Below are 15472 nucleotides of genomic sequence, written 5' to 3' on the forward strand. Positions count from 1 at the left end.
CTACGCATCCATCGCCCGTCACCTGGTGAGGGTTCATCCAGCCGGCCCTCTCCCAGGTGCGCCGGGTGTTTCAGGGAGACGTGAGGCTTTTGCTCTCTAGGCATCCAGACTAACTCAACCCTGAGTCCCCACATCGACGAATGGCAGCAGCATCTGTACCAGCTCGCTGGTTTCTGTAAAACCACCCTTCTAAAGCTTGGCTTCCAAACAACTGTTCCTTCAGCTCCCGGTTCAGTGGGATCATAACCTGGGTGGAGCTCAGTGGGGACCTCTGGTCTTCCCTGGGCTGGGCCATCCACCTGTGGTGGGCTGGGATGGGCTGGCCTAGGATGGCCCCAGCCAGGAGAGCTTTCCCGGCTCCACATGGCCCTCATCCTCCTGTGGGTTAGCCTGGGCTTGTTTATGTGGGAGAAGCCAGGATCCAAGAGCATGGAGATGGGCAAGGTCTCTTTACTAAAGCCCGGCCTCAGGACAGGTGTGATGTCACTTTCACTACATTCTATTGGCCAAAGTTAGACACGTGGCCGAACCCAGCTTTAAGGGGTAGAGGGAAAAAACCTCTGCCTCTCCATGGGATGAGGGACAAATCCTGCCTACACCCCCAGGGGGAGTTGGGGGCCACTGTTTTGAATGGTCAGCCACACAATCTTGGTTGCATAGGACTGAAGCTCTGGAGTCCTCCTTGCCCTCTGCCTCCTAGTCCATGTCCAGTCCATCAGCGAATCTGGTTGCTTCTACACCTGACATATATTTGGAATCTGACCACCCCTGCCTCCCTCTGCCACATTCCCACCCATCATCTCTTTCTGGGTCCTGCTTCTTCTCTTTTATTCCTACGGCTTGTTCTTGACACAGCAGCCAGAGCGAGCCATATCTTAGCACTTCCCTGCTCAGACACCCCCTTTGGCTCCTAATTTCACTTGGAGTAAAAACCAACATCCAATAGTGGCCAACAAGAGTCCACGCCATCTGTTCTCTGATCTCCCAATATCCATCTCTCCTTAACTCCTAGCACTCTCCCCTACCTCACTCTGTTCCACCCATACTGGCCTCTAGATGGTTTTCCGAGTGCCAGGCTTCTCTCACCACAGGGCCTTTGCACTGCAGACCCATTTGTGTGGAAAGCTCTTCTCCCAGATATCGTTTGCTCAAAGCTCAGCCCTTCAGCTCTAAAATTGAAATATTCCCCCTGTTCATCCTCCTTCCTTGCTTCAGTTTTCTCCATGGATCTTATCAGCATCATCACTAAATGACACACTTTTTTATATATCTACTTAGTGTCTAGACCAACACTGTGCAACAAAAATACAATGTAAGACATATATATAATTGGATTTTTTTTCTAGGAGCCACATTTAAAAAGTAAAAAGAAACTGGTGACATTTGTGTTAATAATAATCCATGATTTAATCCAATATATCCAAAATGTATCATTTCAACATATAATTCATTTGAAAGTTGTTAGTTTTTCATTTTTGTTTTTACACGATTTCATTTGTACTAGGTCTTCAAAGTCTGGTGCATATTTGACACCAGCGGTCTGTATCACCGTAGACCAGCCATGTTTCACACCCCGAACTGTCCTATGTGGTGCCAATACCAGATAATACAGAATGAGACCCCAATCCCACGATGGCGAGGCTTTTCAATTGTTTTATTCAGAGCTGCATCCCTAGCACTTAGAACAGCGCCTGGCCCATGAGAGGCACGCAGCAAATATCGGGAGAATCAGTCAAGTTTGGAACCAAATGCACGTAGGTGGCTGGATAGTCTGAGACCCAGCAAAGGGCTACTTACCGTCTGCCTGTCTTCATTCTCAAGCCTGCTAGGCAGAGCTGCGAAGGAGGTAAAGACAGACTTTCCCTCCTAGCCCTGCCACTTCATTCAGCACCTCCGTGCTTCTCTATCCTCTCTGGACACACTGAATACTCCACATGGTCACCCACGCTGAACATCAGGGACTTCACGTGTTACCCTCTTGGGGACAATTGCATCCTAAAAGCAAGAGTGTCAGGGAGCAATGTTTAATCCAAGGCAGCACCTCCCTCCCGGGAGCTTTTGGCTCCAGTGGAACGCTATTACTGGGCTGTGAATCTCTTCATTGTCCCTGGGTTCAACCCCAGGAGTAGGAGGCCAGCCGCAGTGCCTCTGTCGGCAAGGAGCCCTGGGGTGGCCTGGTGCTGGGTGCCCTGGGCACACTCCCCTGTCTGGAGCATGCCAGGGACCATGCCATGGACCACCTGTGGACCATGCCTGTTGGCTTGATGGGGAGAGAAGGGGGCTTGGGAGGAGTGGGTGCAGGGCTCATTCCCTGTGAGGCACCTTCCCTGGTGGGGTCTCCTGGTGTCCACCCTGCCAGGTGAGCGGAGCCACTACTGGCTCATTCTGCAGAAGACAAGGCTGCAGCCCAGAGCTATGAAGCCAGGTGCCTCCGCCGGCCTCCTGAGGGCTTGTATGGGGCCCTCTTGCATGGGAGCCAGTGTAGTCTGGGCCTGGGGGGCTGGCTCTTAGGCCAGCTGGGGTGACCTGATCAAAGGGACACTGGCCTGAAATAAGTGCACAGGAGACCACATGATGAGCTGAATGCCTGGGGAAGGCCAGTGGGTGGAGGGAGGCAGGGGCTCTCACAGACCAAGCCTGTGGCAGCCGAGAGGCCAATAAGGTCACTGGAGGGGACCTGAGATGGGCCTTTGTTACTGGGGAGGCATCTGGGGTCCACTAGTTGTGAGATCCCTACAGCTCTGCTTTTCCCTAGGCATCTTCTCCCTCCTCCCTCTCCCTCTTCCTCCCAGCCTTCTCCCCATCTCCTGTGCTCCCTTCTCCCCTCCCCGGTAGTTCAACCAAAGGCTTCTGTCCCTCCCTCCTTTGTCTCTGTCTCGCTGACACACCACACCCCAGGGTGCTGGCCGAGGAGGCACCCACGAGCAGTAAGTGTGTCTGGCTCCCTCTGAAAGCAAGCAGATGCCCACCCACTGATGCGACTTGATTTCAGGAGCCTGGGGAGGCCAACGACTCCCCCAGTGCCTGGCCCCCCTGGCCTCCCTCTGAAACCCCACAGTCAGAACTGTGATCCTGCCAAAACACACCTGCTTCTGAGGAAGGCCCTGGTCTAAACTCTATCTACACTCTTCTGAGGAGGAGCATGCGGGAGGACTTACCAGAGCAGACAGAAATGTCCTGCTGGGAGCCGGAGCACAGAGGAGTGGTGCTCCCCACGGCCTGTCCCGGGCACTCGCAGGGCTGCTGGTCACCCCTGTGTGCGTGCAGCGTGTGTTCTGTGAACCCTGGTAGGAAGCGTCCCTAACGGCAGCTTGCTGCACCTGGCCTGCCTGCCGGGCCAGGGCAGTGCTAGCGCCACCACGTCCAGGTCCAGGTAGCGCCCTAGCGCTTCGTGAAAGTCGTAGGGGTTTGGTTGTTTTGAAGAAAATTTACTGGAGTATGAGAAATGCGAGAAGAGCACGTGACTCGTGACCTAGGCGTCCCTGCACAAGGTTTACAAAAGTGAACCAGTGCCATCGGCAGGACGGACCCCTCCTTCCCGAGGCCAGGAGCGCAGGAGGAGGGGTGTCGTGCTGGGTCTGAAACTTCTTCTTCCAAGTGAGTGGGTTGTGGTTCACAGCGACCACCTCGCAGGCTGGGCCACCCTCAACCAGGCTGGACTTGCACCTGCCTTTCTGTCCGTGATACTGCCCATGGGCGTCCTTCGGGCAAGGCACCAGGCTAATGTGCTGGGGGCACTACCAACGCTCTTAGCAAGGTGCTACTTCCTACATGTTCAAATGTTCACTTTCATTCATTCACTCATTCATTCATTCATTCATTCAGCAAGGTCTTACTATGCATTAGGATCTGTGCCAGGCACTAGGAATATAGGTAAATGACATAGACCCAGGCCCTGCCCTCATGTAGTGAGGTCCCCTGACCATAAATGCCCTCTGCAAAATGCCCTCTTATGAGTGTGCTGGGAATGTTCTTATAGCCCTCTTCAGCATTGGATGGAGAAAAGGCATATCCTGGGATGGATGATATCTGGAAGACAGCCCTATTCTCCATAGGTGTTTTTTGTCTGCTGGGCACTCTGTTCCAAGGCTCCCTGCCCCTACTCCTGGCGCCCCCCGCCCCCCACCCCCACGGTGGGGTTGGGGTAGCAACAGGAACTAAACACTGGTCGTTTGCAGCTTGCTGGAAGTATGTGATTTAATTGTCTCCCTTCCAGGGCAAGTAGGCTTCCTTAGGATGGAAATTCCCCTCCCAGCAGTGGTTTGAGAGCCTGGAATTCAGTTCCTTGGAAGAAGCTGAGCTTTTCATTAGAGATCAAAGACTGGCCCAGGGGAAGCATTCACAGAGCTGCTCTGGGCTGGGGAGGACCCCTTTGGGCATATCACTTCCTTCCCAGGCTCTGTTGGTCTGGGAACCAAACCCTGGAGAGGGAGGAAAGGAGATCTCTAGCAGCCCAAAGAGCTGAGCTAGGGACTAGGCCTCCTGGGGTTGATCAGACCAGAGCAGAAGAGGTTAAACCAATTTACCTGGGTGAGGTAAGAGAGCTGGGTTCTGGTCGGATGGCCCACTTTCCCTCTTTTTCATCTCTGATTTGTCTGGTCTGCCATCAAGTACTCAGCTCCTGAAGTCTACCCCGGACTCCTGGTCCACGGTTCAAGACTCCCCACAACTTATTCCCCCTACCCCCATCTTTCCTGTATTGTCTCCCCAAGTGTTGTGTCCTGCGTCTGACCGAATCACAAAGGATGCGTTTCTGGTCATATGGATCTCGGATGTGGCCCTGGCTGTAGAAGTCAGTGTGGACCATTGGGAGGCTCAGCAGATGCAAGAATACTGAGCTGTATCAGCAGAGGAGAGAGGAGGCCCCTGGGGGGCCACATGGAGTAGAACAGGGAGTCTGACTTGTAGCTCACATCTCCTCCTCGCACCCGGACGCAGGCCTCCACACTTTGCCCTGCTATGGAAGCACCCAAGGGGCTGGGAACGTGGGACAAGCCCTTGGCATTTTCTTAGACCAGAGGGAAGGCCCAGGTGGACTGGACCATGCTTAAGAATCTCAATCAGCATGGCTATTCCTCAGCCTGTCTTGGGCACCGGCAGCCGGTCCCTTGTGTCATGGTTACCTCCTTAGGCAGGAATATGCTTTCTCCTGGGAGCATCTGGGGAGACAGAGAGGGGTGAGGCAGGGGAGGTGGGATGACCTGGCTGCGGTGGATCATTCCCAATCAGCGCCTGCCCTGGACAGGTGGGTTCCTCTCTGCGAGTACCATGTGGGGACATGCATAGGCATATGGAGACCTGGGTGCTGAGAGGGGGATCACAGTGCTCGAGCAGGGAGAGAGCATGCTCCCGAGGTCCCCAGCCCAGCTCAGATATCACTGCCCTGAAGCCCTTGGATAGGACACTCCACATTACCCCCTTTGGGGCTCTCGTCTGTTCCACAGGGCTAGCCACTCTCTGAGGATCACTTAGCTTGAATATTCGATGATTCCACAATTCATTGAATATCCTTATTTTCTTACTAGCTAAAAATGTAATCTTTACCCTTTTCTGAGATAAGGAGGGTCTCTCTTCTCCTTCCTTCCTTCCTTCCTTCCTTCCTTCCTTCCTTCCTTCCTTCCTTCCTTCCTTCCTTCCTTCTTTCCTTCCTTCCTTCCTTCTTTCCTTCCTTCCTTCCTTCCTTCCTTCCTTCCTTCCTTCCTTCCTTCCTTCCTTCCTTCCTTCCTTCCTTCCTTTTCTTCCTTCCTCCCTTCCTTCCCCCTTTCTTCCCTGTCTTCCCCCATCTTCCTTTTTCCTCTTCCCTTTTGTTCTCTCATTACCTATTTCCCTCTCCCCTCCCAAACCTTGGAAGATTCCTAAGCCCCTTCTAAGAACAAAGGGCATCTACTGTGTTGTATTTGCCCCAAAAGCACTCACTTCACATCTTTTTTGGGAGGTAAAATTTGCCCAACAATGAAATGTCAAGTAGAAGAGGGGACCGCCACAGTGAAATGGGGAGGGTATCTCCTGTGGCTGGGAAGGCCCTGGAACGCTCTGAGGGGACAGGCATCTGCTTCGGGGTAGTCCAGGCTATAGTGGCATGGCAGTCTGAGTAGATTGAGGAGCAGAATGGCCATAAAGGGATGAGGCAGGCAAGGCCCCTGAGGGTCTGGGAGGGGTAAGAGGGAAGGTCACACGGGGCAAGGAGAGAGAGAGAGAGAGAGAGAGAGAGAGAGAGAGAGAGGCCAGGAGGAGGAATCTGGGCAGGGAATGCTCAGAATTGGGCTTTCGGATAACGTGGTAGCCCTTTGGAAGGTGGGTTTGAAGGTCAGCCCCGGGCTGCCCTGCTTCTCACTGCACTGAGCCTGCTTCAGATGCTGGGCATCACACGGATCCCAACAGAGGCTGCAGCAGGAGACCTGGGGCTGGGTTTCCAGTTGGGGGCCCTTGGGGGCCAGCACAGCAGTCAGTCCACAAACATCTTCTGGTGCTTTCCACTTGGCTTCCCAGGGAGCAAGATGAGAGGCCTGGTGGGAAGAAGCTCATGGCCTCAGGCAGTTGAGACCTTCTAGCAGGTGTATAGGATCAAGTTTCGTCATTGTGGGTCACAAGTCTAGGAAACTAAGGCCCAGAGATGTCTGATGCCCTGTCTGGGTCTCACGGCAAGTGGAGGCACCCTGACCTCTAGGACTGGCTTTGAAGCCAGAGAAGACTGGTTTGCTTTGCTGCTCAAGAGCAGGCTTTTTGGAAAGGAGTCAACTCTGACCCCAGCCCAGGCTTCTGGGAAAGGGCTCAGTGGGGACCAGATTTCCAGCTGTTTCCCATCCTCTTTCTCCCCCACCCAGCCCTGGGACCCTGAGGAGGGAGTCTCGGGACATCCCCTCCCTTCTGACTCTGTGGGCCCCGCTCAGCGCCCCTCTCCACCCCACTGCCTATTCTGCCTCCAACTCTGAGGGAGGGTGATGCTGGGTCAGCGAGCTGTGGGACAGTGGGAACCTGATACCCTGAGAACTGGCCGGGAGAGGCTGGGATGCGCCAGGCCGGCATCCCGGGAGACCTGGAGGGTTGGGTCCCGTCCTACGCTCCCAGGGTCCCATCTCTCTGGGAGGAGCAGGGGAGCTTCCCTGGTCAGCTGGGAGACTCTGCCCCAGGGTCTGTGGGCAGCCCTTGTGCCCCAGCCACCCGCTAGCAGCTGCTATCACCAGGAGCCCCTGCATGCGCAGCAGCGCAGGGCGAGGAGGTGTCACCTTCCCACCATTGCCTTTGTCCTATTCCCCTTCCCTCTTTGTCTGAGGGCGTGCAGGTGGTGTCTTTAGGCCCTGGACTCTTGGGGATGACAGCTCCTTTACTTCAGGGCAAACATGTTGATCCAGAGGAGAAAGCAGCTAGAAAATTTCTCCCACTCAGGAGGCTTTCTGCTCTGGAGAGCCTCTGTTAGGCCTCATGGCTCTCCTGTCTCCATCACTGTCGCTGGTACTCTGACTCTTTGGCCTAGGCCTGGCCCTGAGGCTGCCCCCTGACCCCTCCAGCCCCTTGACTCTGCCCCTAGGCCCGAACTCACAGACTGGGCTCGTTTCTGCACCACCCTCCTCCTTGGGAGGACCCCTCACGGCCACCTCTGCTCAGGAAGCCTCCTAGTTCCCTGGGCTCTGTGCCTTCCTTCCCGTTGACAATTTGCTTTCAGGAAAGACCTTGGTTCAAATCTCTGCTCTGTCCTTTCCCAGATAAGGGTCAGTGAGCCTTTCAGAGACTTGGGGCCTCTGTCACTGTTACCTGTGCCCACCGTGCCCCAGCCCTTAAACCCAGAGTCCTTGGCTTCCCTCCCCTGTGGGGCTGTCCCCAGATCCACCCACTCTCCAGCTGCCGGTCTGTTCGGGCTCCCAGCCCACGAGGCACAAGTCAGTCACCAATCCCCAGGCATTTGTGGAGCACCTGCTGTGTCCCACGTGTGCCAGGTGGGTGGGCATGGGTGAGCCCCGCACCATGTGCTTCCCCTGCTGCAGCTGTGTAGGGCTAGACCGGGGCGGGGGCTCCCTCCCGAGCTCTGCCCCACCTTGCCCAGGCCCGGGGGTCCCTCCGCTGGAAGGAGCTTGCTCCTAGCCAACTCTCAGCTACGAGCACTGGTTTTCTGAATTCAAAGATGCACACATTTTTCTTCCATTTCCAAAACTAATATGTGTCCTATACTTGGTGTGTTTCTTTGGTGGGGTGCCTTGTTGGTGGGAGCTCCTTCATGTTCCCCACTCTCTCAAAAGGTTATTTCGCTCTTGCTGAAGCTTGCAATCGATGGCATTTCAGCCTCGAGGAAGTATGATAAGTGGATAGTGTAATCAGGGACATCTGGAGATAAATTTTTTTTAACCAAAGGGAGTAACTCTAATGGGAAAAATTGTGGGTTGTCTATTGATGGGGGCATTTTGGGATGTAAGTGCTGTTCAGACGTCACTGATCATTGGCTTGTCACAGGCCCAGATATTCTACCCTGAGAATTCACTGCTCCCGTCTTAGAGACCGGTTAGAATAGCTATTCTCTGCTCCTTTCACAGACCCTAAATGACAGAGGATGGAGGAGAGCCCCGGGTCCCTGAATGGCTGTCCCCCAGCTTTAATTCCCTCCTGGGAAGGGATGCTAAGACTCAGAATCCTCTGGGGATGGAGGGAGAGGGACCCAAAGTCCCAGAATGGAAGTCAAAGGGGCTTTGCAGGTAGAAACTGCCCGAAATATGGGACAAATGGACACTTTGGTTCCCCTTTCTCACTTTGGTTCATGGACAAATGAACAGGCCGGAAGAGCAGAGAGGGCACTTTCTCTTCCTTCCCAGGGCACCACCTAGAGGGTCCAGGTGGCAGGAGAGCACAGTGTCTTTGGGCTGGGGGGGAGGGGGTGTCAGTGGGCCCTCTTCCTGATGGGCCTTCATGGAAATCTGAAGACTCCCCTCATAGAGTGGGCACCCTGATGGCAGGATGCTGGGCAGCCTGGCCCACGCTGTCCCCACCAAGCCACAGCTTTCAAACCTGGAGCTCACCCAGTCCTTCCTGCCATTCCCGTTTCCTCTCAATTTCGAACCAGTCTGCCATCAACCAGTCTCAGGGCTACCAGTCTCTGGAGAGGCTGTCCCTCCCTCAGACCCTCTGACAGTCAGCCAGCAGGTCTTCACTGAATGCCAGCTCCCAGATAGGTGCGTGGGGATCCAGAAACAGTAAGACACGAAGCTCAGCCAGCTGGGGGCGGCAAGTGTGAAGACACAGCTCAAGGTATCCCCTGCCAGGTGCCAAATGAGTGGTGCAGATAGGGCGTTCTCCAGGAGCTCAGAGGAGGTGGTGGGCAGGGGAGGCATTTCGAGAAGAGCTAAGAGGTGACCTTTAAAGATGAGGAAGGCAGCCGGTGACATGTGAGCAAGGGCCCCTCAGTGGGTATGTGTGTGATGTGTCTGGAATTTTGGGTTGACCAGGCTTCTTCTCTTCTGATGGTCAGGTGTGACAACAGGTGGTGGAGTGAGGGAGAAGGGGAATCTAGTGTCTGCTTGCTCCGGCCAGGCTCTGGGATTCAGCAAAGCCAGAATTCAATGGGCGGAGAGGCCCTACTTATCCAGAATGTTGGTAGAAATTACCCTTCTGGAAGATTCTTTCCTAGCTCATTTGAGGGCAGTCAGGAATTCTTCTTATTTTCATTTGGATTTATAAGTAGTTGTTTTTTAAAAATCTATCGATGATGTGCACATCATTTACAAAGTTGAAAAACACTGAGACACAAGCTACAGGTGGTAATGTGTCCGCCCCTTGCCCTCCCCTACAGCCCAAAGCTCAACACATGCCCACCCGTCTTTGGGTATCTACTTCCCGAAATACATAAATTACTAAGTAACTTTCTAAATAATCTCTTATAATGCTGTTTGTTGATTTTTCCATTTTGACATAATATATTTTATTCTTCTTAAGAGAGAAACGTCCTTTTCCATTCCAACATAGTTTGTTAATGTTAGTTTTATTATTCATAGATAAATATTGTTCACTGCCAAAACAAGCAGTGCATAATAATTACACTTCCTTGCACAACTTTTTCTTTCCTTGGAGGTAATAACTACCTTTTATTTTACTTTATTTTATTCTTTGGCTGCCTTGCTTTTTATGACATTTGTATAAATTCTTACCAAATTCTCCATCAAATTGCAAAATTCCTTCAAATACTATGCTTGAGTGGCTAAAATCTCTCAGTAATCCTATCATTTCCATCCCTGCCTCCAAGACACCCTCTTGGAGCACCCATCCTCCTGTTGTCCTCTGAAATGGTGGCTGGAGTCCCTGCCCAGCTTGGGAAAGCCCATGTCTTTCAAGTGCTTATCCCCTATTTTTTGCTCCTCTCTCTGGGTTTATGTCTGAGAAACGGTGCCGAGAAGGTTGTTTGTTTTGAGACCCTGCATGTTTGAAATGTCTTTATTCTATTCTCAGACTAGATCAATCAATAGTTCGGCTGGGCATGAGGTCCTCGATTGAAATCTTCTTTCCAAAAAAAAAAAAAAGAAAGAAAGAAATCTTCTTTCCCCTCAGTACCTTGAAGGCAGTTGCTCTACTGTGTTCATGCTCTTGAAAAAATCTCATGCTGTTTGTCCTCCTGACTGTTTGTGTGGCCCCTGTTTGCTTTCTCTCTGGAAAGTGTGAGAATCATCTTTGCTCCTACAGTTTGGACACTTCACAGATTCCTCAGTGTGGGGTTCTTCTCCCATCTATTTTGCTGCACACTCAGAGAGTCTTTTCTATCTAGAAACTCAGATCGTCAGTTTTGGGAAATATTTTTTGCAATATTTTTCATAATCTCTTCCCCATTGTTTCCTCCATATTTTCTCTCTCACTAGTCACGTATGGAACCTTCCCATCTTTCCGTATTTATATCGGTTTTCTCCTATTTCCCATCTTTGGTTTTCTTGTTCTGCTTCCTGGGAAATTTCCCCAGCTTTATCTTCTATTCTTCTGTTTTAAATTTCCAACAGCTCTCTTTCTTGTTTTCTCATAGCTCCTTTTAAAAAAGCTTCTTGTTTCATGGATCCAATATTTTATTTCTCAGAGAATATTCATCATAGTGTTTTGAAGTTTATTTTTTTCCTGGACCATGTGTTACCTGTGTTCCTTTGAGTTCTTTTTCTTTTCTTCTTTTTAAAATTTGATATATTCTCTCTGTTTTCATCCAGGAGTCTTCCTCAGAGACTGGTTACTCTTGGGCTTATCTGTTCATAGTGATGAGTAGGTCACTAAAGCTGTCTGGAAATTGTGCATAAGTGTGTGTGTGTGTGTGTGTGTGTGTATGTGTGTACTTTTAAATTTATGGGCTTCATTAGAGTGGCCAGTGGGGGAACCCAACCATTTTACTAGAGCACTCCCAATCAGAAGTATCTATAGAGCACTTTCTGGGATCAGTTTCCAGTGTGCTAGGTGACAGTGCTTTCAGAACCAAGTGGCAGAAAGGGGTGCCCCTGTTTGAACATGCTGCTGCACACCTGCCCTCCTCTATTGGAGCCTGTCTGGCCCAGTTTCCCTACAAAATGTCAAGGTGAAGGGGGGGCGGGGTAGGTAGTCCGTGCCTCCATGGGAAAGGGGAGACAGAACAGGTCCTCATACAGACTTATAATGGGTAGCCCTCTCTCCTGCCTTCCAAAGTAGCCAGCACCTCCAGTTCCTGTCCTTTCCAGCATGGGTGGAAAGATCTGTCCACTTCTTGTTGACCACCCCTTCAGTAGGTGCTGGGTTTCCGGTTTCTCAGTTCTGCTAATTCCTCCATCTGCTTTCCATCTTCCAAAAATCTGCTGACATTTGTTGCCTGCGCGTGTCACTTCTACTGTTCTCTCTGTCCTTATCTATTTATCTTGTTATGCCTTTGCTCTCATTTCAGTGGGGTCTGGAAAGAGCAGATATGTATTGAACCTGCCGTGTCTGGCAGGAAGCCCCTGGAAACGTTTCTGAAGTGCCAAGTCCTTTCTCTCTCTTGTCTTAGTAAAGGACCCCCATGGTGAAAGCTGGATCATTCTCCATGGAGAATTTATAAGGCTTTCCTGTCATCAAGGTCAATAGGAGACTTAGATGAAACATATTCTGAACCCAGCTCATTGCCAGAAGTGCATGCTTTTAAAGTAATCATAACATCGTGACAAAATATTTCATTTTTATTTAAATAAAAGTGACTTTTTGGATTCTCCTTGTTCACAAACTACATGGGAAACAATGTCTGCTTGTTTTGTCTCTGGAAATCAGGGCTCCCTATGGGCTGGGTCCTTGGCTAGGCTGGACTCTGTTTTCTGCAAGTGGCATCTCCTAAAAGGGGCAGTAGGGCAATGAAGTTGCATGGGAGGAGTCTAATTTAGGAAACCCCAACTGCCTTCAGGGGCCTTACAACGCCTTTAACAAGTATGTTCATTTTTCTGCTCGCTGCGCAGAACAATACTCCCCCCCCCCCCCCCCCCCAGGCCCCACAGAGCCTCCACCTGCGCTGGTTCAGGATGGCCACGTGGATCTCAAAGCAGTGACATCGCTGTGCTCTGGTGAAGGCCCCCAGTGTTGCCAGCTGCGGGGCGTCCCCTCGGCAGGGGAGGGGCGCAGGGCGGGTCCTCACGGAGTCTTCTCTGTCCTTGCCTCTCCAGGTGCCCCCTTTCAAAGGTCTCAGCATCCTCACGCTACCTCCTGCCGCCACTTCCACCTGGGCCCCCCGCAGCCGCAGCAGCTGGCGCCCGACTTCCCCCTGGCTCACCCCGTGCAGTCGCAGCCGGGCCTCAGCCCCCACATGGCCCCGGCCCACCAGCACAGCGGCACCCTGCACCAGTCGCTGACTCCGCTGCCCACCCTGCAGTTCCAGGACGTCACAGGTCCCTCCTTCCTACCTCAGGCCCTGCACCAGCAATACCTCCTGCAGCAGCAGCTCCTGGAAGCGCAGCACCGCAGGCTCGTCTCGCACCCGAGGTGGGCGGGGCCGGGGCGGGGCCTCGGGCGGGTCACCTGGGGGTTCCCTGGCGGGGGAGGCAGCTTTTGCTCCAGTTAGAGGTGTTCCTTTCGGGCAGTGAGCGCCACCTGGACCCGACGGACGCGGGTTTCCTGGGTAGCCAGTGTGTGTCCTTGTCACATCACCCAGGTGTAGGGATTGGGGCCGAGTACCTGGTGGTTTATAGTGCTCAAGCTGTGGGAGATGGGATCCCTGATATCCCCTGCAGCTTCATGATCATCTGGTTCTAACACCTAAGTTCCGTAAGCAACCCCAAAGGACACAGCTGCTTCCTCCCTCCCGTCGGAAAGCCCATGGTCTGGTTGGGGGGACCAGCTAAGAAACCAATGGAGAGTAAAATTAGACAATACTAGGTCTGAAATAGCTGTGGGACCCTGGGCAAGTCACGTCACCTCTCTGAGCCTCAACTGTCAAGAGAATGAGATTACATCAGTAGTTCTCAAACATTTTTGTTTTAGGACCCTTCACCCTCTTAAAAATTACCGAGGATTACACAAGCTTCTGTTTATGTGGGTTACAACTATTGACACCTACTATCTTGGAAATTAAAACTAAGAGATTTAAAAATATGTATTAATTTGTTTAAAAATGCAATAACAAACTCATATGTTAACACCAATAGTGTCTTTTTTGAAAAGGAGCTATATAGACAGGTAGTGAGAGGAGGGGCTTTTTTTTAAAAAACATATTTGTAATCTCTTTAATGTTTGGCTTAATAGAAGACAGCTGTGTTCTCATGTCTGCTCCTGCATTCATTCTACTGCAGAATCACATGCAGTTTCTAGAAAGCTTCACCATTCACTTGTGAAAGAATGAGAGGAAAAAAGCAAATAACATCCTAGTGTTATTATGAAAATAAATTTGACCTAATGAACCCCATGAAGGAGTCTCAAGGACTCTAAGGCTCTAAGTATCCATGACCGCAGGGGTTTGGGTGCTGGGGGCAAAGGTGAATGTTGCAGCAGGTCGGAGGGAGGAGAGGTCACCATGCCTGGAGTGTGTAGAGAGGTCTTCCCGCAGGTGGTGGCTTTCCCTGGGGCGGTGAAACCTGGGAAGAGTGTGGAGAAGGTTGGAGGAGAGAGGGGCATGGCAGGAGCTGAGGGGTGCAGAGGTGTGGGAAAGCCTACAGGAGGCACATCTATGTGTATTGGAGACAGCCCACCCCAAATTCAGAGGGAGGAAGTAGGAGAAGGAGCAGAAAAGGCCAGAGAGTTTGGGTGGGACAAGTGGCTGGCTGTAGACACACGGAGGGAAAGGCCATGGTGTATGTAGGGGGCAGTCCCCAGACAGTAGGAATGTTTGAGTTATCAGTCGCTGCTGGCTGGGAACGTCCTTGGAATTTGGGAAGAGGGACAAAGGCCACCGCTCTGTAGGCTGTAGGCTCAGGCTCATGGGAGCTGCGCTGGCCCTGGGCAGCCCTGACACCTCCTTCCTGTGCAGGCGGAGTCAGGAGCGTGTGTCTGTCCATCCACACCGCCTCCACCCCAGCTTCGACTTCGGCCACCAACTCCAGACGCCTCAGCCCAGGTATTTGGCTGAGGGCACTGACTGGTGAGTCCTTGGGGTCCCTAAGCAAGGAAGGGGGGGTGGGGAGGAGGGTCTTGCCTGATCCATGAAGTTCCTGTTTCCTTCACTTTGAATGGTGCAGAAGGCCTAGCCCTAAAGCGCCAGCCCTTGCTTGTGCCCCCAGACACCCTCAAAGCTTAAAGGCCCCCACTGGGCCTGGTTTCAGCAGTTAGCTCAGGATGCCGCTGGATAGCATCATGTGCCCAGCTTGGGGCTCTGTGCTCATGGTCCTGCAGGGGAGGAGGGGAAAGAGATACAAAACATTGCCCAAGGTCAATGAGGGCTGGAAACCAGTGGCTTCTGGGAGGCAGGCAGAAAGGACAGTCTCAGGAGCTAGCTAGTCAAGGAAGCCTTCTTGGAGGGAGTGGACCTTGAGGGATCTTACAGAGTAGAGCCAGGGCAAGCCAGCAAGACCAAACATAGGCTCATGGAGGCAGAGCCAGCAGGGTTGGAGGTAAGGAGTGGGGATAGAAGCTGGGGAAAGAGGTTGAGGACTTTGCCATGGTATCAGGAGCCAGGTCCCTGAGAGGTCTTCTGTAATCTCTTGCACTTGAGACAGAGGTCTTTATGGCGCTGGGATGCCATGTTGCTTGATTTTGGGTCCTCCATCCCCCTAGACTTTGGATCTAGCTCAGGACTTGGCCGACATAAACTTGGGTGCCCTCCAAACACCCCAACACTTGAAAAAGATGTACAGTTCACTAGGCATTTAGGTTTAGAGGGCATCGTGCCTGAGGCTTATTTTTAAATACTTCAGGAAAAAAAAACCCACAGAGAAGTGTGTGTGTGTAGATGTGTGTATGTATGCGGGGAGAGAGAGGGAGGAGGAGCTGAAAATGCAGCAAAATAGTAAACCATTAACACATGGGGAGTCTGGGGGAAGGGTATCCGGGAAGTCCTAGTGCTGCTCTGGCAACTTTGAGGTCAAAAATGGTGTTGTTT

The 15472-nt window shown here is 52.1% G+C and overlaps 1 protein-coding gene across 1 annotated transcript in view; it reads left to right on the top strand.

Moving 5' to 3' along the window:
- Window positions 1-15472, top strand: part of RNF165 (ring finger protein 165) — a 105697-nt gene that overhangs the window by 72532 nt on the left and 17693 nt on the right. The window contains exons 2-3 of the mRNA XM_041753520.1: window positions 12609-12924; window positions 14405-14515. Of these exons, the coding sequence (XP_041609454.1) occupies window positions 12609-12924; window positions 14405-14515 (427 nt within the window). The remainder of the gene's footprint in view (window positions 1-12608; window positions 12925-14404; window positions 14516-15472) is intronic.

Source organism: Vulpes lagopus, chromosome 1, assembly GCF_018345385.1.
Source record: "Vulpes lagopus strain Blue_001 chromosome 1, ASM1834538v1, whole genome shotgun sequence".
NCBI lineage: Eukaryota > Metazoa > Chordata > Mammalia > Carnivora > Canidae > Vulpes > Vulpes lagopus.